The sequence below is a fragment of the Phasianus colchicus genome, chromosome 4, assembly GCF_987193195.1.
Source record: "Phasianus colchicus chromosome 4, bPhaCol1.hap1.1, whole genome shotgun sequence".
In the NCBI taxonomy this organism is placed as follows: Eukaryota; Metazoa; Chordata; class Aves; order Galliformes; family Phasianidae; genus Phasianus; species Phasianus colchicus.
The window spans coordinates 11122405-11149664 of record NC_143439.1 but is presented as its reverse complement, the minus strand read 5'-3'; the positions used below and the strand labels follow the sequence as shown (position 1 = coordinate 11149664).

At 40.3% G+C, this 27260-nt stretch overlaps 2 protein-coding genes across 4 annotated transcripts in view; one reads left to right on the top strand and one right to left on the bottom strand.

Moving 5' to 3' along the window:
* Positions 1-1724: 1724 nt before the first annotated feature.
* ELMOD2 (ELMO domain containing 2) lies at positions 1725-11360 on the top strand. Its single transcript, XM_031588820.2, has 8 exons — positions 1725-1976; positions 2437-2465; positions 4001-4095; positions 4872-5001; positions 5717-5850; positions 6390-6458; positions 7083-7216; positions 7632-11360. The coding sequence occupies exons 1-8, from the start codon at positions 1832-1834 to the stop codon at positions 7787-7789; spliced, it is 894 nt and encodes a 297-aa protein (XP_031444680.1). The 5' UTR covers positions 1725-1831; the 3' UTR covers positions 7790-11360.
* Positions 11361-14861: 3501 nt separating this feature from the next.
* TBC1D9 (TBC1 domain family member 9) overlaps positions 14862-27260 on the bottom strand; it is a 63415-nt gene continuing 51016 nt past the window's right edge. For 2 of the 3 annotated variants that reach the window (XM_090138635.1, XM_031588818.2), the window contains exons 14-21: positions 26780-26878; positions 26589-26657; positions 25265-25505; positions 21153-21218; positions 19812-19898; positions 18799-18873; positions 18575-18675; positions 14862-17640 (exon numbers count right to left, since the gene is read on the bottom strand). In XM_090138635.1, the coding sequence (XP_089994761.1) occupies positions 16915-17640; positions 18575-18675; positions 18799-18873; positions 19812-19898; positions 21153-21218; positions 25265-25505; positions 26589-26657; positions 26780-26878 (1464 nt within the window). In that variant the 3' untranslated portion in view covers positions 14862-16914. The remainder of the gene's footprint in view (positions 17641-18574; positions 18676-18798; positions 18874-19811; positions 19899-21152; positions 21219-25264; positions 25506-26588; positions 26658-26779; positions 26879-27260) is intronic. The other variant, XM_031588819.2, reaches the window with a different exon arrangement.

The window sequence follows — 27260 nt, the reverse complement described above, 5'->3', positions numbered from 1 at the left end:
GTAACACAGCACTGCTGCTGAAGCAAAGATCGTTCTGACAACAACCATCACACCCTCCTATCGCCAAATAAGAGAAATACTTTCTAGTTTATTTTTATCCTGTAGCGCTCCAATGTTTTAAGAGTCAGATGACTCATTTAAGAAGCCACACTGGAAAAAATGAATGACCACCTGCCATCTCTTAAGACACACCACCTCTCATAGAACCAAAGAATCCTTAGAGTTAGAAGAAACCTCTGAAGGTCCTCAAGTCCAACTCCCCTGCAGTGAACAGGGAGACCACAGCTGCATCAGGTTGCCCAGGGCCTTATCCAGACTTGCCTTGAAATTCTCCAGGGACAGGGCATCCACCACAGCACTAAGTAACCTGTTCCAGCGCCTCGCCACCCTCACCCTCACTGTAAAAGATTCTTTCCTTATATCTAAGGAATCTCCCCACAGAGTGGGAATCAGACCTGAAATCAGAGAATCACAGAATGGCCTGGGTTGGAAGGGACCTCAGGGATCATGAATCTCCAACCCCCCACCACAGCCAGGGCCACCAACCTCCTCATTTAATGCTAGACCAGGCTGCCCAGGGCCCCATCCAGCCTGGCCTTGAACACTTCCAGGGACGGGGCATCCACAACCTCTCTGGGCAGCCTGTTCCAGCACCTCACCACTCTCTCTGTAAAGAGCTTGTCCAACCTAATCTCCCCCTCCCTCAACTTAAAACCATTTCCCCTTGTCCTGCATTATCTACCCTTTCAAAGAGTTGATTCCCCTTTGTAGGCTCCCTTTAGGTACTGAAAGGCTGCAATGAGGTCACCCCACAGCCTTCTCTCCAGGCTGAACAAGCCCAGCTCCCTCAGCCTGTCTTCATAGCGAAGGTGCTCCAGTCCAATGATCATCTTTGTGGCTCTCCTCTGGATCCTCTTCAACAGCTGTCTTTCTTGTACTGGGGGCTCCAGACCTGGACACAGTATTCCAGATGGGGCCTCACAAGAGCAGAGTAGAGGGTGACAATCACCTCTCTGTCCCTGCTGGCCACCCCTCTTCTGATGGAACCCAGGATACCATTTGCTTTCCAAGCTGCAAGGGCACACTGCTGACTCATGTTAAGCCTGAAATCAAACAACTGAAGCTGACCTCTCAGTGATTCCCCCACATGAAAGTCTGCATCCCTGTGGTTGCAAAAATACGAAGGGGCAATGCCAAATGTGTTGGTCCACCCTTGGAACCACCCTTGGGACACAGGCCACCAGACCTGCCATGTGGCTTCTGATTCTGTGCAAAAGGTGCTTCTATTTCCACCCATTTAAAAACGTCTCAGAATGTGGCCAAGCAAGTCTGTCAGCTCCCGTTCTGCTCTCCGATCAAATTCTGCATACACTTTAGAGGAACAGGAATCCTTTCTGCCGCTCTTGAAGGCTCAGCCCATGTTTACCAAAACAACCATTCATAATAAGACAATGGAGGTGCCTGCCAGTACTAAACCAAGCACCTGGGCCGATCCTGTGGCGAAGAAAGCTCCACAGAATCATTAAGGTTGGAAAAGACCTCTAGGATCACCTAGCCCACCGCCAGCCCATCCCCATCACGCCCACGACTGACGGGCGGCCGCGCAAGGTCCGCAACAGCGGCGGGAACCTCGCCGCCCTCCCCTCTCAGCCGCCGCTCCCCGGCGGCCCCGCAGCCGGCACTTCCGTCCCCCCCTTCCCGGCATCACTTCCAGGTCAGGAAGGCACCGGGCGGCTTCCGGCGGGAGGCTGCGGGGCGCCGAGCGCTGCCGGCCCGCGGGGCTGAGGGGCGCCGGCGGCTCCGCGGCGAGGGGAGCTCCCCGCGGGCAGAGATGTTGGCGCGCTTGTGGGGGTTCCTGTACAGCAGCTACTTCCGGTTCTGGCTGAAGTGGCTCTGGCGGCTGCTGACGGGGAAGTGCGAGCTGCAGCGCGTCTGCGAGGGCGCGAAGGAGGGCGCGCGGAGGACGCTGGGCATAGGTAAACGGGGGCGGGGGGGGCGGCCGCGGGAGCGCGTGCGGAGGCGTGTGCGTGATGACGTCACCGCGGGCGCGCTGCGGGATGGAGGATGGTGCCTCAGGGGCTTCCCGCCGGGCCGCCCTCGCTGCTTCATCCCGAGGGGAAGCCGGTGCCGTTCGCTGATGTTGTTACCCTGACGCCGTTAAAAAAAGCCACGCAATAAAACAATACACTGGTTCGTTTCTGAGAGGAGGGAGGCGGGTCGCATGCCGCCAAATGCCGGTCCGATTTCAGTACCGCAGCAACATCCATCAACGACGGCCGTGGTTTAAGGCTTTCGGTCGCTCGATACCTGTTGGTTTTAATATCGCCCTACCCGTGTCACCCAAAAATTACTCAGAATAATACAAGTACGCCTATTACGAACTAATAAAACCAAACCAGTTCGATGTAAGTGACTTTTCTTGTGTTATCATTGCAGAACATTCACTGGGATCATCAAAAAATAAGGTAATTATTAAAAATAATAATAAAATTATGAAAAAATCGAGGTAATTATGTGTTATTATCAACCTTATTTCAGAGGCAGGTGCCTGAAAATGCTTTTTTGAGGGAGGAAGAAAGAGGAGGAGGAAGAGATGGAGGGAGAAGAACGCTGTTCTGGGTGCTGTGTGCCAGGGGTAATCGCATGCCTTTCAGAAATAACCCCACGTCCCTCCATCGCTCCTCAGCAGCAGTCAGACAAGTCATGGCACTGAGTTATTCATTGTGGAGAAGGTCGCTTCTCCCTGTCACAGCAGTCTGCCAGGCTGGTTTTGCAGAAACCAGCAATGGGACATAGGCAAGTGATAGAGAGCGGTTTTGTGCCACCTGTACAATACTTTCTCTAATCATTAGGAAAAGTGCAAGTTTGCAGGTAGGCTTTTAACTAACAGGCTCGTACTGAGTGTTCCTTAGCAGTTAGATATCGTAGTTAACACTCAGCATCCTCAAATGTATATTTCTTCAGTGACACTCAGCATGGATGGGTCTTCGAGCGTCTCTCAGTTCAGTTCTAAAGGACTTACCTCTGCCCTCACTGAAACAGAACAGCGTTGGTGTGAGCATTAATTGTATTAAGAATGCACTGCGACCACGAGAATTTCAGAAGAAGAAATAAAGTAGTCGCTAAGTGACTTCAGATGGACAGAGTGTAGTTACTATTAGTGCTTGCCCTTTGTTCTAGAAGGCTGTAGAATGGCAGATTTTTGTACTGAGTCTGTTGTTTCAGTTCAGGGTTTGTACCTCAATTTCATTAGTTTCCCATCTGCTAATTTTGAAGCATTTATTTCTTTACTGAAGTTTTGTCACTTTTGTTCCTTGATAGCTGCATTTATTTAGATCGAGGTTAGGAAGATCCTCTTTCAGGTCAGCCTTTGAAGGCAAACATTTGAAGGGAGCATACAAACATGTAGGGGAACTGCTGTTTACAAGGATGGATAGTGATAGAAAAAGGGGGAATGGTTTTAAACTGAGACAGGGGAGGTTTAGGTTAGATATTAGGAGGAAGTTTTTCACACAGAGGGTGGTGACACACTGGAATAGGTTGTCCAAGGAGGTTGTGGATGCCCCATCCCTGCAGGCATTCAAGGCCAGGCTGGATGTGGCTCTGGGCAGCCTGGTCTGGTGGTTGGTGACCCTGCACATAGCAGGGGGTTGAAACTAGATGAGCACTGTGGTCCTTTTCAACACAGGCCATTCTGTGATTCTATGAAACAAGAACCTAAACTTGGGTGTTTTATTTTTTGTGGGTCACCTACAAATTACATGTTTTTATTGAAAAAATTTAATAATTAAACTAATTATTGAAGATCTTCTTGTATGTGATTTGAGCACATTTATCATACACGTTTTCAATTTACCGACTGTTCTCTTTTCATAGTTTTTAAAGAATAGTCATGTGACAGACATCCAGAGACTGAGAAGTAACAAAAGTAAAACAGATGATAATTTTCTGCATTAATTTCTGCATTCTTCATGGGTCTTTTACTCTGTGAACTTCTTAGGTTCTAAGAAATGCTCTAAACGCTGGTGAAACTGAAATAGAGAAGTGTGTCAAAGATGTAATGAAAGAAAAGAAAATTGAACAGAAGGATATGAGGTACGTTTGGAAGTTTGATGTGGGATCTTCAAGGCCAACAGTTCTGACTTATCACATTCCTGCTGTTGCTTGGTCTGATACAGTCAGTGGAGAGTTCAGCACAAGCCTTTCTGTAGGGTTAGAAAATAAGGTACAGCTGTGTCCTGCTGAAGTTCTGGAAAATAGATTGTAAAGTTTAAATTGACATGAATTTGTGATTACCACCTCTGTATCTCACAGGTCACTTGTGTTACTCCTTGCTTGTAAGTAGCATTATCATAGAAGTTGTGACATGAACTTTGTGGTTGTTCAGATACATTTGAAAGAATATAATGATGTCGGATTATAGTTTGCACTCCTCTGCAGAAGTAATTAGGAGCGATTGAGGGCAAGACCTGAACTAGAATTTTGACTACTCAGAATGAAACTTGTCTTTGAAGTTGTAGCATTTATATCATAGTTTGGATTGAGGTTTACAAAAAGCTTGGGGGCAGGTGGAGGTACAGAAGTCAGGATGATGTGTGGAGTTTTTGTGTCATTAGAGATTTTAGCTGAGGGGCCTTACTTCCATGCCTGTAAGTAAAGAGGTCCTGACTGTGCAGCTCTCAAATCAGTTAGCTGTTTTATAAGTAGAAATGGATCCAAATAGCAATACCAGGATGCTGAAGTATGAAATGTAAATGTAAAGACCCTTTTAACATTTATGTTGTGCTTGGGACTTATCTTAATGTTGTTCAGGCAAGAATTTATGGCTAACTATCCCTCTTAATAGCTTCTGTTATTTGTTGTTATTCCAGGTTTAAGACAAATCTGCATATGTCCTTACTGCAGATAACAGGTTATAAAAAACTTTACTTGGATGTGGAAAATCTGAGGAAGGTCACATATGATTCGGATAATGAAGAACACGAGGAACAGTTAATTGAGGTAAAAAGAAAAACAACAAACCAAAAGCAAAAGCTGTACCCATCCCCCACCATCAAGTCCAGCAGTTGTAATGAACTTGATTTAAAAGTAGCACTATAAACAGCTACCCTAATGAAAACTCTTTTCCACTTGCAAACTGTTAAGCCATTATAGACTCATCAAAATAAAATGCCGGAGCAAAACAAGTGAGTAAACAAAAGTTGCCTGCACTGGGATCATTTGCTGTAAAATCAGACAGAGCACCAGCAGCAGACTATTTTTTCTAAAGGTCACTGAACAATCTTAACTGAAAAGATGTACAACTTCACCCATGCTTCTATAAATTTCTCAGCTAACAGTTACCTAATAACTAAAAAATCAACCCACTTGGTGATTTCTTATTACAGCATCAGTGTTGAAGAGGACTGTTCTGTCTTTCAGTATTCAATTATCAGTAGAAGTAATAGCATACAAATGATATAATTTTGTTTAAGGCTTTTTAAAATAACTTCCAGCGTGCAAATACATTAGCATGTCATTTTCTTAGTCATTCATAAAGACTCAGCTTGTCATGGAAGTCCCATATTTGTGCAGTATGATTTGTGGTGAATTTATATTTCAGTATATTGCTGTCCTATCAGAATATGATGTTATTTTTGGAAATGTAACAAGTCTTTGCTTCTGTAGAGTTATTATACTTTAAAGCAGTGCATAACACGGTAACATGTTTGTGCAGCTCTGGAATTTGCTGATGCCTCATGAAAATCTGAAGGCCAGAATCACGAAGCAGTGGTGTGACATTGGCTTCCAAGGCGATGACCCCAAAACAGACTTCAGAGGAATGGGCCTGCTGGGATTGGTGAACCTGGTGTAAGTGAAACAAACTGCACAAGTTCTGCTGTAATAAGTTTGCAGTATCTGTGAGTTCACACTAGTTAATTCTGTTTTCAATAAAGACTGAATGAAAGCAATTAGAAATACTGTTTACATACAGACAAAACCAATATTTTAAAATAAATCAGTGATTCTAGCAGCTGTACCTCTTCAAACATCTTGTTGGCTGAAGGTGAGGGGAGAAACAAAGTTGCTGCAGACACCTGGTTTTTGGCACCATTTGATTGGTTATGCTTTAAAAGTAATTTGCTCAAAGCTTTTGTTTTACTGCAATGAAAAACACGTTTAATACCTTTGCTCAGTTAGTTGGACTTAGCTGAACTTCACATCTGTTGTGTTGCTTTTTTAAAATGTATCAGTTCAGACTGAATATAAGTCAGTTTTGCGACATCTCCTTGGTCTTTGTTTTGTGATGTTCTTAGTACAAAGCAGTATTAAGCTCCACGCTGATGTTGAATACAATCTTTTTAAATATGAACTTAAAAATAATGGAAGGTTTTGTTTCACATTGGCAGGTATTTTAGTAAGCATTACACCAATGAAGCTCGTCAGATCCTTTCTCATTCAAATCACCCAAAACTGGGGTAAGTCATAAGACTTTTTCTTGCTACTTTTTGTGGAAGAGCATGTGAAGACTGTCAGGTACTTTTTCTGAAAATGAAGAGGAAAATATTTGTGTTTTTTTCCATTTAAGTAGAAGCCAAAGTAGAAAAGCTTGAGAAACTGAACACAAATCATTTTCAGAACCAGAAATATTCACAGTTGTTTTTTTTTTTAGAACAGACTCAGTAGGACTAAAACGATGCAAAATAGTGGCTCTGGTTAACACTTGGAATATCAGCTGTATTTTTAATAGCCTTAGGTTAGATGTAGATATGAATACTTTTCACCTTCTTGTTTATCCCATGTAGGGATGTTATGGATTCTAATCTTTTTTGCTGGACACTTGTTCTGTAATAAGTAAATAATGGAGGCATTTACAAAACTACTGTAGAGGAAATTGTATGTTTTTCAATAGCTCACTTTTATGTGGATAGATGAAATAGGGAACTGAAAAAGGGCCTGTCGGTCTGAGTTAGCTTGTCAACAAGTATAGGAAAAATTGACTCTTACAGTTCTTGCAGTGTTATCTGTTTCTGGGAAACTTTTAAGTCCTTCGACACATAAGGTTAAGAAAAACCAACAATGAACTGTGATTGCTGTTGCAGATATTCTTATGCAATAGTTGGAATTAATCTGACTGAAATGGCATACAGCTTACTGAAGAATGGTGCTTTAAAGTCTCATCTGTACAACGTAGTCCCTGGATTGCCACAAATGGAACACTTCCATCAGTTTTACTGTAAGTATCCATGGCTTTTTCAGTACAGGTTACTGGAGGTAGATTCTACAGAGAGAATCTTATGTTTGGTTGATTTATTTTTGAAGGGCACTTCCACTTTTTTCCTCATTGGCTGCAGCAAGATCAGGTATTGGAACTGCAACCAACATTGAGTCATCATGCTACAGAAATACACACCTAAGAAATAAATTTAGGTGGCTTTCTGTATCTGCAGGCTGAAAATTCAGTATTTGCAGATTTTTTTTTTTTTTTAATTCATTATTTCAGTGCCCTGGAGGTTGCAGTTAAAAGGGATGAGAGACTCAACTATTTTAAGGAGTTGAACAGAGTCTCAAGGATCGTTGTACGTCTAACAAACTCAAGACAGAAAATGGCAGAGCTCATTTGCATAGATCTGTATTTATTTTCTCCACAGGTTATCTGGTTTATGAGTTTGATAAGTTTTGGTTTGAAGAAGAACCAGAAAGTATTATGCACTTCAACCAGTACAGAGAAAAATTCCATGACAAGATTAAGGGCCTTCTACTGGATTATGATGTGATATTAACCTTGCAGAATAAAAAGAAACCGTAACTCCTCTGCACACATCAGGTTCTGCATCAACAAGGGAATTATGCATTTGGTTGCAAGTTTTGCAAGTTTCACTATGAACTGTGTAACAATAGAACTCTTTTGCATAAAAAAGAAAAAAAGCAAGTTAAATTGGGTTAACAAAGCTCGGACAATCAACTTCTGTTTACAGCTCTTAGATGCTATTCTCCAAAGGACATTTTTGTATGTGTGTTTATCTCGTTGTTTAGTTTGGTTTTGTTTTTAACCTGGCTGTCTGATGATCCTCTGGATCATTTGCTCTCAATTTCTTTTATACTTCTTGGTGCAAGAACTTGAAGCAGATATTTCTTCTGCACGGTATTTCTCATTAATAAGTTTATCTGATTATTATATTTTAAAGCTTTTTTTAGGTGAAGTTTCTGGTTTTGGACTCTTTGTGTTCACATTCTGTACGTGTAGTCTGTCATCCACTCGTCAGTGTTCTGTTTCTGCAATGAAAGGAATGCATTAAGTCATGTACAATCTTGGAGAAGGGGCTTAATTCAGCAATGTATCGATGTACGTAGTACAAATTCCTTCCGGCTAAGGAAGATTTTTGCTTGTGGATTTGTACCAGCAAATGTCTGTGCTTGGAAAAAGCTCCATTTGCAAACAAACAGAAAAAGAATCATAAATCGATAGTGTGAGGATCAGGTCCTCTTTCTGAAAGCATTCCTGCTGTGAAACGTTTCCATTCTTTCTGATCTAAGATGTTTGACTTTGTTGCCAGCCCTTTCTTTTAGCAGATAATGGGGAATTCTGATTGGGGAGTACAAGGGAGTTAGAAAGTTCACTCGTTTATGTAAAATGAAAAAAAAAAAACAACCACAATTACATCTTCCCTGTCTATCCTGTGAAAATTAACTCCAACTTCTAATGAAAATGCATTTTCCATGTAAGGATGCAGCTGTGACACATTCCTTAACCTTGGCATCCTCAGACAATCTTATCAATAGGAATTCATGTGTGTATTTTGGCTAATTGTTGCTTAAAGCAGCTTTAAACAGATTTGGTAAAACCATCACTTCTTTTCCTAAAACCTACTACTAATCAAGTGCCTTCTGCTTTATTCAGTCAGTGTTTTATTTTTATTCTGTAACCAGCTCGTAGCCTTAGAAGCTTGAGTTATTTGGGAAAAACCCTGTCAGTACATACCTAACTAGCACACGGGCACAAAAGTTTGATGCTAACACAAGCTTTCCTGCTTATTTTTTTAATTTTTAAATCATCTCAGGTAAATGAATTAACAACTACAACTCATAACGATGAGGCTCCTGAAGAACGCAGATTTGGAGCTGGAGAGGAAAGAGACAAACCCCTTTATGTAATGAGTCATGCTACACTATAGGAACACTACATTTATTATTATATTATGTAATATTAGGTCTCCTCGGAGAGACTAAAAACCCATGTGGACGAGGTTCTGTGCAGCCTGCTCTGGGTGACCCTGCTTAAAGCAGGGGGCAGTTGGACCGTGGGGTCTCCAGAGGTGCCTCCTCACTTCAGTAATGATGTGATTCTCTATTGTAGAAATAGGGACTTTGTGCACTGCCTCCACCCAGCTGCTCTTGGTCCCTTAAACATTTCTGATCTTTGTATTAGTGGGAAAGCTCCTGGTCATGGTATACACTATATATTTATATGCAGGAGCTGTTCTGTCTTTTTTTTTTATGGTACTTTAGTTATTGATAATGGTTGAACAGTTCTTGAGTTTACCATGCACAGGGTAGAAAGAGGTTTACCTCACCTATGTTGGACTATTGTATTAAAAAATAAAACTAAGTATTGTTGGTAGTTACAAGTACGTATGGTTATACCATGGCTTGTAAGCAGAACAGCAGTTCTTTTGCTGCTCCCAGGTACTTGGTGTCTTGTAATTGTCACCACTGAGAAAACTGAGATCCTGTGGTGTCGTTTCTCTCTGATCCCTGTGCAAATTGGACATTCCCAAAGTCTGACAGAAGGAAGGAGCAGAAAGTGCACACTTTCTCAGCTAGAAAGCGAGCTGTCTGCTATGTTTTAGTCCCAGCTTCTTTCATGTTAGTCTTTTTCAGTGATTTTTGCTATTGCTTGTAGATCTCATTTGCAAGTAAATGGGGCATATCTTTTACATTTCAGAAGTGACCACAAGATTCCTGCTGCTGCCAGACACGGATGTCCATTTTTTTGATTTCATCTTCCACTTGCTAGACAGTGACAGAGTTGTTACCATCTCAAAAATCCCTCTGTAAAATGCATCTTCATTAACTTTTTTTAATTACTAAATGTCAACCCAACCGTCACCAGATGAGTGCTATCTGTAGGAATGCGTTAGTTCGTACATAGTATTTGTTTAAGATGAGTATTTGCTAGGCTCCACTACAGTTTCCCAGTAAATGGTTAGAACCTGCATGTATTTTGGTGTGATCAAGTACCCCAGTGCTTCTGAGAGTCACTGTGTGTAGAATAGTAGCAGCTCTCCCTGTTTTGCACTGGTGATGGGCTAAGTGTATTGTGGTAGTGACTAGAAGATGGGGCAGGGGGAGGTCTAAATGCATTTAGGGGAGGGAAGAAGAGTGTTTAGAACCGTGTTTTGCTAGTCACTGCATTTTACACCAACTCTGTTACAGAACGACAATCCTAAGGCTATAGAAAATTCAAGATTGCCTTTCTGCAAGTTGATATAATCAATTTGTTTTACATCAGAACTTGTTGCTCAGAGTTTTTTCTAAGAATCTTACAAGTTAAAACTTGGTAAATTCTCTTGCTCTTATTTATTAACTGTCATGTATTATCCTATTGGAACTTGTAAGTGTTGTTAGTTTGCTAACACACTGCATCTTCCAAGCATTCACTACACCGTGGCTGATATGTAACAGTCATTTTAGGAAAAAAAAAAAGACTGAACACAAAGTGGTTCCCTAATTATTTTTTTTTGTTCTTGTAGCAACTGCTTAGCAAACTACCTCCCTTCCCCTTGTTCAAGCATATGCTTCAAACGTGGTACCGCACCATGAACAGAGTAATCTGGAGATATGGAAAGATTACTATAAATCAAGGTAGAAGCTAGTCTTTCATTTACTGAACACACTGCTTCATACATAACCAACATAATTGGAAAGCGTGATTTGAAGACAGTGCTACCTAATAAACAAAAACTGCTGCTTCTGCCATCTGACAGCGCAGACAGTAGGATGTCCTGTCCTAAAAGGGCAAGAGGAGAAGGGGCCAATTTAAGCACCTCAAGTAATTTTGGATTTTCACACATTGGTGTAAAACAAACACAGAACAAACCCCAAGCATTCATTCCCTAGGTTTTTCCATCCTAGTTTAAATAAACATTTAAAAACAAGAACGTTAGTTAGCCTCGTCTTAGGAATTATTGTGATGGAAGAAGTTTGTGGGAATTCAGTAGTCACGATTATTGAAAATACGTCTAGTGAATTTTCTTTGGTCATACCTGTTTGTTTTGTGTTGCTGTAGTGCTGTGGTGATCTATCTTGGGACTGATGTTTCCTGTGCCAGTCTGTATATCATCTTTCACTTGGGAAGAGGGTGGTGGAGGGGGGAAAAAGACACCTGAGAGTGCTGCCGGTGGGCAGTTTCTCCTTATCACACTGTGCTTAGATAACTGCATACTAATAGAAATCTACGTTTACCACAGTATAAAAGCAATAATGTAAACTGTGATGTCTGTGTAATGGAAACTTAAGTTTACAATGGTAGGAAATAAAGAACGAGTTATTAAAAATACTGTCAGTATCAGTGTGTTCCAGCCTGCTGTCATTGTTAGAAAAGCAACAGTTTGCAGTTAGACATGCATTGATGTCTTTCCTAATAGCTGTACAGCACAGATGATAGAAGCAATAAAGGCTGCAGAACATGGGTATGTATGAAAGCTGAAATGGAAAAAACTGTAACAGCTGGAACAGCTGCCTCACCTACATTTTCTAGTTTTAAAATCAGCATCCAAGATACAGATCTAAAAATCAAATGCCAAGAGAAAGAAAGGAATTAGATTAAAATCCGACTGAGATCTCCACAAAAAGGTGTTTATTTTTAACTCTCAAGATTCGTCTCGTGCTATAAAGCAATGCTTACATGCAGGTTACATCTGTTGTAACAGGAAATTGTAAAACGGGAAAGTCAGTTTGACACATCTGATACCTTTTTGTGTATTGTGACATTTAACACTTCCTCTGTCCCTCTCCATGAAGAAACATTTTTTCTTAACTAAACACATGACTACAACAGCAGTCCAAAAATGTGGTTGTAGAATAAGAGTTGTATAGGAAGGCTGCTATGCACCACCATCTGCTGCTGCCAGGGGGAGGTGGTTATTACTGCTCCCTAACCATCACCAGCTATCTCTAGTATTGTTTGATCATTGTTTACTAAAACAAAGTAACCAAGAATGCATACATGTATATATCAATAAAATATATCAGGGGTGTTGTTTTAATGGCTAGGAAGAGCCTTCTCATTGCTAAGAAAGAGCAAAGCTCCAGGAGCAAACTGACAGCTGGAAGAACTCTGGCAAACTTTTCTAGAGAAGCCCTAATTGATCTTGGTTGGTTTCTCTGCTCCCCAAATCTTTCACCATGTAGTCATCCTCATATAGGCTTTGTTAAATAATTCACTTAGTTTTTCACTTGGCCTTTGCTTTTACTTCTGAATTTTGGAGACCAAAGACTTCTTTCAATGTACAAAAGTACTACTAGATAATAATTTTAACCACTTCACCTCTCAGTCTTTTTAGTCTTTTTTCCCCTTTTTATTCAGAAGCATAGAACAGGCTCTGCACTCTCCCAGTCTCAAGCTGAACAAAACCTCAACTGTCAAGCTGGTCAATCATGCAAATACCAGTTATTTTAGAAAATGGGATGAGGAAGCAGATATTCAGGAAATCCAAACAGATATTGAGCACTCCAGAAAAGAGAAGCAGTGGTAAATCATCATCTAACAGGACGTGCTTTGGGAGGTTACCTATCACCACTTACTGATTGCATTTTGCACTGTGATTAAAAATGACTTCCCATATTTCATGCCTTGTATACCCAGCACCAAACCACACTCCTGCAATGACACTACTGGTAGAAGCATGTATTGCTTTCTTTTATTATTAGATATATTCCAATTTAGAGATCCACAGAGAAGGATACCTACAGAGAAATGGCACTGAAGCTCAACAACACTGACACTTGATGGGAGGAGAACTGGTGAGCCTGTATTACACCAGTACAGCTTCAGGTGCCTTTTTTGATCTACCACTTCTTCATTTAGGCATATTGTAGGCTTACTGTGCTTATGCACTACCTTTAATTTGCTGCTTTAATTATCCCAATGGAGTTTAAACCCTTCCTATTTGTTTCTGTACCACACCGACTGTCAAGAGACCCAATTACCCCAGGCTCAAAAAGTTGCTGCAAAGTCACTAATAGTTAGAAGCTGTGATAGGAGGGACACAGCTTAGTGAGTACCCAGCACAGTGCACAGCTTACCCAACACAAATATCATTTCTCTGCTTGCCCAGCTGCACCAAGGCTATTTCCTTTCTCTCCCACAGCCCTCTTACACAGCATGCCAAACGCAGCATGCTGGCCTCTGCTATCATCTGTGACACAGCACCTGGCTGCTAACATCCACTGTAACAGAAGTGCCAGCATCATTATATCCAACTCACCCAATCCCTGAAGGTACTTTTCTTTTTAGAACCATTTTAATGTCTAGTTTTCAGTAGGTTTAATACATGAGGCGTCCATCTGCTTGCCAAAAACACAGGTCAAGTGAACCTTTATGAGCCCCAACACACACTGCCCTTACCTCCAACACCCAGAATTCACAAGGTGTATGTAAGAAGTTGCTATAAATAGGTACCATTTAACTTGCATACACGATGAGTATCTGAGTAAGTTGAAGGGCAGACTGGAAGAAAATTTGATGGAAAAACATTTCTTTGCAGCTTCCCCTCCTCCTTTAAATAGAGCTGCATGAAATGAAGTCCCACTCCCTCATGGCTCCACTGTCTGCCACTTGGCTGCCAGCATCCCCCCCTCCATCAGGCTCCTTCCAAACCAGACAGGCTCATCAACATCCAGAAACAAGTTTTAATTCTCAAGAGGAAGGTCTTCCTTTTTGTTCTGGCTGACACCAACAGACCTAACTCAACTCTACAGCTCACAGACTCTAGAGCATCTCTATCTCAAAACATATCAGTCAAGAGACTTCCTTACACAATGTATCTAGGTATACAAATACTTCAAATACACACTCACATTTTCTTGAAGGTCTTCACATGGCTGCGTGCTGGTCAGCTGAACTTCAGTAACTTCCACCAACCTGCACCCAGGCCACAGCAGCTCTTGCCATCAAACAAGCACCCACCAGGTGACCTCATCAGGTGAGCAGCCTTACTAAAATGCCTGGAGAACTCAGCTCACCTGGCTGCTTCCTGGGGGCAAAGCAGCTCTTAAGGATGACTTTCACACCTAACAGCATTGCTGAGATGGTTGTGTTATTCAGAAAGGCAAGGAAGGCTATGCAGAAAGACAAACAAAAGCGACCCTGTACATGGCTATGGAGATAGGAGTGATCCTTGTAGATGCCTCCTTTTTTTATAGGAAAGCTATTTTTCTGCTATGCTGCTAATCCTGGTGTGCAGAGCACAACTGGCAAATTCTTGGAGGATGAAATGTACTTCATCCGTAGTCCATACAGCTCTCGGGGTGGTGGCAGATTGCTGATACACATAAATCACTCGGACATGACAGACACTCACTGAAGTATTCTGGGGTTCTACAACTTGAAAAAGGCTGAGTATGTTTAAGGAAGTGTTGAAGACATCTGTGGCACTGTACTGGCTGCCAGGCCCTGTTCTGACCTTAGCATGTGAATTTAAAACATGAAGCCATGTTTCTTCAAAATGGTCATTATAGCTTCATATGAATGTCATGATTTGATACGCATGTAAACCAACTTGCATATCTTCATATAAAAGCCTACCATTTGTTTTTTTTTTTTAATTTATATTGTTATATCAACTCTACAGAGCTAAAACAGAAAGGACCGAACTCCAATTACTCCCAAAAGTAACACTAAAATGGTTGAGATAAGGGTTATGTGAGCATGGCCATTAACTCACAGCACTCAGAAATCAAGAGGCTTTATATACACACAAGTGGCAGGATGATAAATTTCAAAAATAACTACATATTTACAGAGTAGATACATATTGTTTCTATTACTGCCATGGTTGTGAGGCTGACAGCTTACCCTGTGAAAAGCATTTTAATACTGACAAACGTAGAAACATGCCTAGCAAGGTATGGCAACATACAGATCCTTAACAAAATACCTGTGGGTCGTGATGAAGTATTAACAACTGTTGTCACCAACTGTGAGCCTAACATGAAAATGTGTTCCACGGATTGCACAGTGTGAGAGGCCCATCTGGACTGCTTGCTTGTTGCAGATAGAATTCTACACATGGCAAGTGTTTAAGGAACAGAAGTGGCCAATGTTTTCCTTCTGAAACCTGGTGTTGTAGAACTCAGTTCATTTGCTTCTGTAATAAAACCCAATCGCCTACTTTCCCTCTAGCATGACTTAGTATTAATATTAAAAAAAATCAGATGTGTGCAGTGTATTTTATTTGTTTACATTACCTATTTGTGGTTTAAAAACCACTTTATCTGACAGTTTAAAAGCATTCTTTTAAAATAAAAAGAAAACACAACTTTTGCTAAAAATTTGCAAGTTACATGGCTGCAATATACAGGAGTATAAAAAATTAACAGTATTCTACAGAAAATATTCTCAAAACAGCAAATAAAGATTAGGCATAGAAGCATGATCCTGAACTGAACAAGCATGAACTATAAAACAGCTAACAAAATTTAAAAAAATCCTGAATATCCGTATAAAAGAAGCAAGGATTGAAAGTGCAGGTGCTCCAGTTTGCATTTTAACATATTCAGTAAGCTGATACAGGATACTATTCATTTTATATAAAGTGACAGTGTTCTCAGTAAGACTTAAACATTCAGTTACATTATCTTGCAGCTTTTTCATTACCTCTACTTTACACTGTTGTAAATGAAGACTTATGCAATACAGGTTTTTAACTTCTTAATCTAACAAGGATATAGTAAATTGGTGGTAAAGGTTAGTTTTAAAAGCTAAGCTAAATATGCTGTAGATCCCACTAGATACTTTGTGTTCTGGTTTTTTAAATCTGTTTCTAAAAACATCTCTCAATTTTTAAGGGACTCCACCAATCTGTTTTGGTACCTGCATACGCTGTCTTTGGAGCTTAATGGCAACAAGGCTTCCAAGTCCACAGCTCCAGGCAGGACCACGATGGAGATTTTCCCTTGGTGGCCAAGGGCTGTTCCTCTGCTGGGTTTGGTCAAGCTGGAGGTGGCTGAACGGAGGCAAAGGCAAATGGATTCTGTGTTCTGTTGGAGCAGGAATCATCATACTTAACTGCATTTGTGTGAGGTGCCAGCTCAACCTGGGATGCCCTTTCTACTTTTGAGTGTACCATTCTCAAGCAAGGGAAGTTAGGCCCCAGTCAGGAATCACTGATGTATTCAGAAAATGAAAATAAAGTATACATTAAAAAATATTATCCTCTCTGGGAATAATAATAAAAAAAAAGAGTTATGTGCAATAAAGTTATCCTGCAGGGATGGTGCCTGGAACATAACTTCACCCTGAAGTCCTATTCAGTTTGACAGCGTCCCTTTAAGTTTTAGGTACTTTTTTGTTTTGTTTTGTTTAATATTTCCCCTCAAGAATCAGATCTCTGCATATGTCTGTTTTAAAAACGCACACAAATATCAGCATTAAGTTTACATTTAGAAGAACTAATCTTTACCATTTAAAATTGACAGCAAGGTTAATAATACACACACTTCACTGACAACTGGTATTTTTTTTTTCTGTATTTTGAATAAAATTTGCATTCGTGTAACATTTCCCACAGAAAGAGTGATTATACTTCAAGACATAGTTAAGTATGCACCCCAACATTTTCACATTAGTGAAAACAATAATGTTTTGAAAATACCAAGGCCTGTGCCAGGTACTCATAAATACATACTAGAAAAAATAAAAAAACCTGCCTTTTATCCCGACATAGTAGAGATTTCGTAGTCACTGGCCGAGGTGATTGGTTTACCCATCATCCTGACATTTTTAGCATTAGTGATCCTAGCCATCATGGACACAGGCTTATCAAAGTACCTAACCAGCGCTGGCTCAGTCAAAAGGGAGGCTAAAAACTGTTCAAAGGTGATGGCCCAGTCCCTGTCAATGCTAGTGCTTCTATGGAGAGAAGTGGTGTGGTTGCTCCGTACTAAAACAGTGTCTTCACCGATGTCCTCACAGTGCAGCTTTTCTTCTTCATGCGAACCTGCACTGAGCACCGAGTAGGAGGACATGGAGCTATCATCTTTTGTATCATCGTCAGAAATGAGCATGGAAGAACAGGCTCCATTGTCCCTGGGAGAAGAGTCTTCAAGTTTAATGTCTTCCATCTGCATGCCCAGGGTGCTCTCAGTGCAAATGGCCTCCTCGTCGTTGGTGACCAGGCTGCCTTGGAACGGCTTGTGCTGTTCAAGGGGGTACTGCTGGCTGTCTTTCTTCTGAAACAGCTCACTCTGAATAGTTTTGCTGCAATTATTACTGCTGCTGTCTGCCTCTTTTGTGGGCTGTACTGAGAAGAGCTTGCCTACTTCACCTATCTCCAAGAGCAAGCTCGTCACAGCAGCGGTAGCATGGTACAGGTCTTGTTCATTGGGGTCTTCACTGAACATGTTGTACATTGTCTTGCACAGTTCGATGAACTGTCCCTACCAACAGAAAAAGAAAACATTATCGAGAGAGCAGGGAACAAATTCAGCTGTTGAGATCTAGTAAATCGGTTGAAAAGCAGCTTGAAATAGAGGGATGATAATAGTTTATGTGATTAAACTGAAATTGAAAATACTCTGGGTAGAGTCTAGAAAGCATTTTCAATTATTGGACAGCCACACGCTGTCTCTCCCAAAGCTATTTCAAATATTTTAAACTGTGCGTTCCTTCCACCAGATGACAAATTTCTCTCTGCAGCCAGAGGAGGGCAACAGAGGGCGAGCAGTGAGACACAGCTTTCATTCCGATGCCTCTTCTTACTGGAAGAATGCTTAGTGTAACTAGCAGTCCAATAAAACCAGTGAAAAGTAATGAGAAATGAAAAAAGTTACCTTAGTGCTATTTTAATTGGCAGTGGTAACTCAGCTGAACGCATACCTTTCAAAGTTCATAACTGACTAACAGGAAGATGATTTGCTTAGGGCTACCTAAAGAAAGAAATACTGCTCTACTGTGAACTTTCCCTATAAACTCTGGAAGGAACAGCTGTTCCAATGTCTTTACCCTCCCTAACTGCTATGGATTTGAGACTGATGGTCTAAAATTAGAAAAACACAAAATGCTCCTAGAAGGTGCTATGTATTCAGGGTTGTTACGCAGTTGTTGGTAATATTCAGTGTCGTATCACCCTTTGTCTACAAGCCTAACTAACATGTTGTCATTCCTATATGTATTCATCTCGCATTCACGATGTTCTGGGAGCTGGATATGACTTTGTTGAAGACAACTAACTTTTATATTAAGCTGATCGTTGTGCTGGTAAAAAAAAATATCTGCCTCAAAACTTCACTCAGCATTAATCTATTGAATATTTTAAAGTATTTTTAAAAGAAAAGTTTAAATTTCATGAAAAGTAAATGTCAGCAGAAGTACCTGGTTCAGCTTGGGCAAATCCCTGGAGTTTTTTGCTTTGGATTTATTCTCTTGGCTCCACATTCTCAGATAATTTCGATTCTCTTGTGAACTCTTCTTGCCTATTATCAATAAAATTACCCAGAGATGTAGGAAAAGTCCAAGAAGAAACCTCCAATTAACACCTTTTTCAGTATCTTGTCAAGAAATTCAAGATGTAATTCAGGGGGAGACAACATGCATACCTTTGTCTGTTTTCAGACTCACTGTAACAAACCCATCATCTACTCCTTGTTTGTTCCTGCTGTCTAGACCAACAACTAGAAAACACAAGGGGGGGGGGGGAGAGACCATTGTGGCTTTACATCTATAAATAGATTTCAGGTGTACAGAATAAAATAAAGACAATGTTCACTCTACAGAAAATGCAGAGAAAAAATGCTAAGACTAAACCATGATTTTCGTTTATATTTAAGGTCTCCTGACAAATCCCAAATAATCAGTTATTATTTACAATTACACTTACTAATATAAACACTTGGATTTTTTTGTGTAATGCAATGATAAGTCTGTGTTACCACTACCCAAAAAAGCTTCTATCATGGTTCATGTTCATATTAAAGTATCCTGTTTTATCTATTTAGGACTTAAAACTTTCTCTATCAATTCTTATCTGTATTTTCGAACAAATTCCTTCCCTCTGTAATCTGGAGGATGGGTAATATTTTCTTAAATCGGAGAGAAGCTTAATATCATATATCTCCAAGGAAGAGAATGTCATTTAAGACAACACAGTTGAGAGAGATTGAGAGAGAGATGTTCTCATTAGGCTACAAAAAGTTTTCAGACTACTGAACAGATTTTGATGTATCTATTGGCTCAATTTTATTATTATTATTTTTTTTTTAGATTTTCCCATGTTCTGTGATTCAAATGCATAGTGAATGACAATATATATGTGTTTTCATTCTCCATCAAGCCATATATGCTCAATTTATCACAGAATTACTTCTGCAGCAGACACATCGATTACACTATTCTGAGAGTATTTCTGCAGTGCACAGTCCAGGGGACCCCGTGGGGTACACACACAAACTCCACGAAGGATAACAAAACAGGTACACAGCCTACATACTTCTTTTTACAGAAGATAGTTCACTTCCAGAGTTTGATCCAAAGAAAAGGTAGCTTTTCAGGAAGACACGGTGTTTGAAGTGCATTACCTTGTATTTTCATACTCAAGACAGAAGATGCCTACCATGCGTACATTCTGGTGTGATGTCTTCAAAAAAGTACTGCGTGGCTTCAAAAGCAGAGTCTGGTTCTTCTTGTTCAGGGGATGGATCTAAGCAATGTCACAAAACTATTTCATTAAAAACTCTACGCTTCCACTATAAACTATAACATATTCCAATTGATACACTTAACACGTTGTTTTCTGGAAATAACAGTTTGAAGATGTGAAGGTTCAATTCATGGGAGATGAAACAACTGGATCCAGTACTACCTTTTTACTGTCACTCCTTCCACCTCCAAAATTCACCTCTCTTTGGCTTCTCATAACTTCCTGCCTTCAGAAGCTGGCTTGTTTCCACATCTAACTTCAGTTAATGCAATCATTATATTCTTCCGTGCAAGGCATCCTAAGCAGGATGTGAACCTGTACTAGCTTGAAACAGCCTGATATGAGGCCCCAATTCTTCAATACCAGAACTTGCATTCTTAGAACTGGATCTCTTCTTGTTCAATAAAGTCAGCTGTTCTCTTTTCAGTTAAATTAGTGAATCACTCCAGCCGACCTCCAAGTGAACCCAACTGGGAGCAATCAAGGACACACGTGTTCAAATACCACATGGAGGTGAATGTCCTCTCACAGGTTTTAGATGCATTTACCAGAAGAATAAACATGCACATTAATTAAAGCATCCAAACAACTGTAACATAATTAAATCACAGATTCAGTGAAGATAGCAATAGGTACTTTATGATAGACTTCAGACAAGACAGAGAGGATACAGCTCCAGGACACTGTTTTCTTCAAGGGCAAACTGTTCTGAGATGATGTTTCCATCCCCTCTCCACCCTAAACTGCTTTCTTCACTTAGCTGAGTTCAACTGTTTGTACAGCTCCCTGCAAAACATCTGTAAAAATTATCTGTATTTTAAAATAAAAAGTATTTTTGTGGAAGTACCTGTACCACTCCAGTGGGGAACCTGAGAAGAAAGCCTGGAGACAGAATAGTAACCAGGTCACGCAGGAACATTTTAAACTGGCTTCACTGCTAAATAAAATATGCTATGGTAACAAACCCTGAAAAACACTGTATTTGTTCTGTTTGGGGGAAGAACCAACCACAGCTCAACTGGCAAGAAACCCATATCAATGGCCTTTTGTGACAGGAGCAATAGAGAATCAGATGATGTTTTCAGATGTTCTAAATCATCTGGCTAAGGCAAAATCTCACTTATTTTACCACAGCATAAACAGATAAAATAGTTTCTACAAATTAATTTTAAATGGAACAACTACTTGTTTACAACTCTGGTCCAAAGTTCAGTACTAGCCATAAGGACAACTATTTTAATATAATTTACTTACCAGGCAAAACATGCATTTTATACAGAAGCTTTAGCTTCTCCGTAAGATCGCCATGGCACGCTGCACCTAAACAGCATTGTATACAATATGTTAATACTCAGTATTCAATGCCATTCTATTTATTACTGCTAAAATATTGCATTTAGAGGCTGCTACATCATGAAGTTACGTCACTGTACCCCCTTTACAATCCCGGACAGATCAGAAAGCAGTCATTTGATTTCTACAATCATATGGTTCTCAGTAGAGATGAATAAATAGCATGAAAACAGAGAACACTTCAAATTTTGTACTTCTGTGTTAGGTCCTTTGTTATATGTCTATTTCATAACTCTCAAAAAATAACCCATCATCACTGTGTTGCCACTAAATTTTTAGCGGGAGACCTTTTTTTAAGATGAGATTTTTGTGTGGACTTCAAACTCATCGGTCTGAGGATCTAATAAGAACATCACATGACTTAGAACATTTATTGGGAAGAAGAAAAAATAGCAATAAAAAAAGACATTCAAGCAAACACAAACACTATTCATCACCTTTTAACCAAGGGCTGAATTCTTATATATGGAGTACCCTCTGATGATAGATATCTACTATCTACCTCAACTCCTTTCTGAAATCAGCCGTATGAAATCCAAGCTGTAGACTATTACAATAAATAAACAGACGTTAGTTCATTTGAAAGCACCAAAATAACCTAAAATCAGACCTCTTCTTCTTTATGACATATTAACTCAGAAATAAATGAATTCACATTAACTAACTAGGTTAAACAGATTTATTTTACATTACAGTGTCAACCTACCTCTGCTATGCAAACTGCAACAAAGCATGGATTGGTGAATACTACTACAGTCCATTGTTAAACTTAAGACTGCAATAAATACACACATCAAGCCAAAGGAATCGGTGCATCTACATTAGTCATTTTACTTTTAACTTGGTCCTTTTACTTTAAGTGTCATAATACCATCCAAATGCTTTCTTTTCTAGTCAAGTTTTGCCCTAGGTTATGCACCCACGTACCACGTGATATGCCATGCTGGTAAAAACAACATGAAATAACTTAAACATGGACTAAGGCTGCAGTTCTGAGTCTTTCAGCAATGGCTACAAATGTATTCATCAGAGTAGAATTCAGGATATGGGTTACCTGACTCGTTCTGATCCATCTCCCCCAGATGTAATGAGTATTGAAAAAGCTTGAACATCACTGCTTTTTGCTTTTTTTCCTGAAACATGTCTGTGTGTTTCTCACTGAAAGGCTTTTTTTCTCCTCAAAATGTACAGAAATGAAGACAACAGAACACAGGACATGCTGTCATCTGGATGTTGTCACAGACAACCTCCTGGGCCTCTCCCAAAAGCAGCACACAGTTTTGCAAAGGGACACGCAGCTTACTAGTAACTTACAGGAACTGCCTAGCAGTTGGCTGCACTGGGCTACTCCCAAATAACATTAGTCTACAGCCACAAAGACAAGAGACAGAAACAGACCTCTGGTAGATGCGTCCTGTGTGGGAACTGCTAAGGCACAGCCTGAACCTCTGATTGATCACCTGAGGCGAGCAATGAGTCAGCCCTGAGAGCACAGGTGAAAGCAATTCAGCTGTGCTGCAGGAAGGGGTGGAGCCTGGCTCCACCTCTCCTAGACCCATTTAAGAGCTGACTACCAGTGGGTAAGGTTCTCTCTCTTTGGAAGATCCACTCTGCTGGTCTTTCCTGAATGAGCCCACGACATGGGTAAGCATTCTATTTATTCTCTTTGTCTTGCTGTGCCTAACTCTCTTGCTTATTTCATTATTATAACATCTTAATATTATTTGATTATATAATATTCCTTTATATAATTTTCATTGATTATACAGTCCCTATTATGGAGTTAGGGAGACCTTTGAATGAATGGATGCCTCAGCTCAGGACATAATTTTGACCTGCACATTGTGGTATGTGGTCATTCCACAAGACAGCATAGAGAGCACACTGCCTCCTGTCCAGCCTCTACATCCCCAAACAGCAAAACAGATGCTACTGCCAAAGGTCCATGAACAGCACTCAGGAGGTGGTAAGACCATCCTTAGCTCCATTCAGGAACACTCCCTTCCTGGCAATCTGGAGGCACAGGCCTTACAACCCTCAATAATATTTAAAGATCTCATCTTCATACTTGTATTCTTGTATGATACTCCCCCAGTTTTTATCCAGAACTTTTAAAAGGGTGGTGCGAGATGACACGATTCACTTATGTCTTATCCCAACAGCTTTTTGTGGCTTTAACTCATGCTTCCTGTAGCTTTTTCTAAACTGACCACATTCTGCTCCCAGCCCCACTTTCCTCTCACTGACTGAGGTGCTTCCAAGCAGCAGCTGATGTTCCTGACTAGGTGCAGGCTACCAGCCCTAAAACCTAAAAACTTCATGAAGAGCCAGCTCCTGCCTCATCTTGCTTACTCTTAATCCTGGGGCTCACCTGTTCCCTTTGCAATACTGACTTCAATCTCTTGAAATTTTGCTCTGAGACTTCGATGGGCCACACTCTCCATTAATGACGGATAACTTCCCTATCCAACCAGCATTACCATTTTCTCCTTTTCAGTTTACTTCTACTCTCTCCCTTAATCTGCAGGCCTGGTTATTGATTGCAGAAGTAAAACAAGTAGGACCTCGCTGCACACACAGTGAGATGTGATACCTTCCTCTCACATAGGGACACAAATATGAGCTGTCAGCAGACTTCTGAAGAGAAGCCCTTTTTATTCAGGGGCAAACAAAGCCAACATCCTGATCGTATCCTCCTCCTGGCTCCTTGTATGTGCATGTGAACTTCTCACAAGTCATCCTCCTGAACAGTGAAAAGGAAACACACGGATTAGAAGTAACCAAACCACTAAGCATACAATCTGTGGGCCACCTTCATGAGGCAGCAGTAAGGGAAATCCAGGCAGCTGTGCACAGAAAAGATGACAGTAGTGTTTTGTGAAGTAGAGGTTGGTTTTTTTTTTTAATTTAACTATAAAATGTAGCCAAACGTGAAGTTCTATAAAGTTAGAAGCTCTCTTTGAAAATTAATCTTTCATACATCATCACCTCTTTCAGATGGTATCTCCAATTCCTAGCTCTTCCTTAGGACCATGCCCACCTCTAAGAGGTATACAGCTATATCCAGTAATACAGCTATAGCAACAAATTATTTGCACTGTGGACAGAGCTGTAAAGGGTTCACTAAAGCTTCTCTTATATAGAATTCTTGCAAGCTCACTTTCAGCACAATCCCATCTCAGCCCATGTTCTTCAGTAATGCTTGGTGACTGCTGGCTGTTCTGGCCTCAGCTTGGTTTCCCAGCACAATGGAATCCTATCCTCAAAGTACTGATAGTAGGAAGCAGAACAGTGAAGTAACAATCACTGACAGACCATTTGGGAAGAGTATGCCAGATCATTTGTTAAGGTGGAAGACAAACCACTATCTTCTTGTCCCTTTTAAAGGTCTTCAGCCAGATGCAGATGTGTTCATTGATATTAATGCTGACAGCAGCTTCTAAAGCAGGAAAAAAGACTGCATCCTAATGTAATGATTTCTAGATGAATTCATGTTCACAGGTTTAAAGGAAGCAGGCTTTGCTTGGCCACATGAGAGGTGGGAAAGCATCAGTAGCAAAATGAAGCACTGTGACTTTAAGAGAAACCTACAGCTGGGCCCTCAGCCAGGCCCTCCTGAGACAGCTGTAAATACTGCTTCACACCACATCTGGGGTACAGGAATGAGACCATGCCCATCACACTGCCACAGAGAACCACAGGTACTCAGACTATAATCAGTGTGTAGCTCACGCACAGTCCTTTTCCCAGTGTAATATCAAAATGCCTAGTGTAGATGCACCTACTGACACCAACACAAACCCCTGTGTGTAACACTGCCATAGGTGTGATTAGATTAACTGAACAGCAGCTTGAAGAGCTCTGAAAACAAAAGGTGACTTATGCAAATTGGCAGACATCAAACTCATAATCTCCCAGCTGATAAAACATCTGTGTTTGTGACAGAGTGGATCTCCTTTAGAAACGAACTGTTTTTGTCAGATTATTTTAAGAGTGCTGTGAGTTCTCCTTACTTAGCCCAGACACGAATTCACGGAAGTTGATGAGCAAGTCTCCATTTTCATCAAGAAGCCTGAATAAGCGTGCAGCTAATACATCTGAATGAGTTCCACATGCCCAAGGAAAGAGGAGAGCAAACATCCCTTTGAACTGCTCGAAATCAATACGGTACTGCTCCAGATAAGGCAGGCTGGGATCATGACGGTCAATAGCATTGCTGTTTCCTCCCCAGTAGCAGCTAGTCAGATGTTCTGCCTGAACAGAAGGCAAATGCTGTGATTGTCATCACCTCTGTTAATAACTCATGAGTTATCAACGACAAAGGAACAAAACTCTTAACACAGTTTTTAAACTACAGAGGAGTATCGTATCTATTTCCATCTACCTCGCCCTTGCAAATCTACAAAAGGGATTTCTCTCCAGTCCAGCACAAAATGATCTCTATCTCTATTAAAGAGTCAGAAAGGGGGAGGAGGGGAGCATGGAATCTGTAATTTCAGGATATATGAAGAGAACTTTTTTTTTTTTTACTTTATTGTTTCAAAAAAATCGTATGTAGACCTACTTTTTTAGTGCTACTGAAGACAGTGGAAACACTAGAGCTGATTTCTACTTCAAATCAACTCAGGAGAAACAAGTCTTAGCAGTGCACAGTGATCTGCCGGATTGGACTGTCTTAGTCTCCCTGCTCCCATAGCAGCCTGGAAGAAGGCAGTGGGGGATTTAGGCAATCTTAGGCTCTGATATTACAGATGGGGAATTGAAAGGAAATAAATATTTCATGGGATATCATAAAATATTTTACAACAAAGTAGAGGATTAAAGTACCTTGTTTCAGGGTACTGCAAATGGAAGTGAAGCCATAGTGTTTTAATTATATCTGTGTATTGCTGTACACTTAACTAAGACATAATTTTGCGACACTACGTTTCTACATATTACATTAAGGCACTAACAACAGCAAAAATCAGCTGCTGTGATAAGAAAATGTTAATGAAGATTGTGTTCAACTCTAAAAATCAGGTACAGAGAGACAAGTTCATAAAGATTGATCAGAAGCCCCTCTACATTAACTTCTATATAATATAAGCTTACTGTGTTTGTGTACTCACTTTTCCATGAACAAATCGTATTACATTAATTCCTCCCTTAGCTTTTAGAAACAGTTAAATTTCTTTTGCATGTTCAGTAATCCAGCAGCTAGCTCAAGCTTGCATTAAGATACCTGACAGAAAACTAAGACAGAACCTGCCCTTTAGTAAACAACACAATCCTGTATCATACATAAACATTTGCTTCTCCTGCAGGCACGTGATCTTATCTTCACTTCAGCTTTACCTTGAAAAGAGCATACAGTTCCTCCAATTCATCAATAGTGAAAGAAGTCTCTGTCACAATAGTTCGTACCTTTTGAAACATAACATTAACAGTTGTTACACATCTGAAATCCACGTCTCATGAAAAGCTAAATTTTATTTCAGAAACGAACAGAGTTTAATCTTTGTAAAGAATATTATTCCAGTCCTTACCACGTTGCGCTTTGTAGTGTCTTCCAGGGTTTGGATAACTTTCAGCCTTTGTTTGAATCTCATTTGTTCAATCAAATCTGCTCGGATACTTCCAAATTTCTTAAGTGAAAATAAAAAAAAAAGGAGAAAAAGGATAGTTTCTGTACTATGTATAGCTTAACGTGCTTAAAAAATTCTATTTCGTGAAGGATCACAGCTAAAATTCTAAAAAAAGTAAAGACACACTTCCTTCTTACACTCTTGCTTGTAATTGTAACAAAGCTAACACAGTGAGCTCCCAGCCCTTGCTGCACCCAGCTAACTGATGAATGTAGTAATCATTATAACAGATGTCTTGATTTATTTTCTTTTTTAAATTATTTTTTTACTCTCAATGGTTTATACGGAATTGCTGGGTGTTTTAATAATTAAAATCAACCAACAACAACCACCCTCCTGGAACTAATTCTCTTTTTGCACCTGTCTACTGTTTCAGTCACAG

What these genes read in the sequence shown, in the direction of transcription:
- ELMOD2 (XM_031588820.2), top strand. Translation starts at nt 1,832, where the DNA reads ATGTTGGCGCGCTTGTGGGGGTTCCTGTACAGCAGCTACTTCCGGTTC. An exon ending in GCGGAGGACGCTGGGCATAG is followed by an intron (nt 1,977 to 2,436) that starts GTAAACGGGGGC and finishes TTATCATTGCAG; the next exon opens with AACATTCACTGGGATCATCA. An exon ending in ATTGAACAGAAGGATATGAG is followed by an intron (nt 4,096 to 4,871) that starts GTACGTTTGGAA and finishes TTGTTATTCCAG; the next exon opens with GTTTAAGACAAATCTGCATA.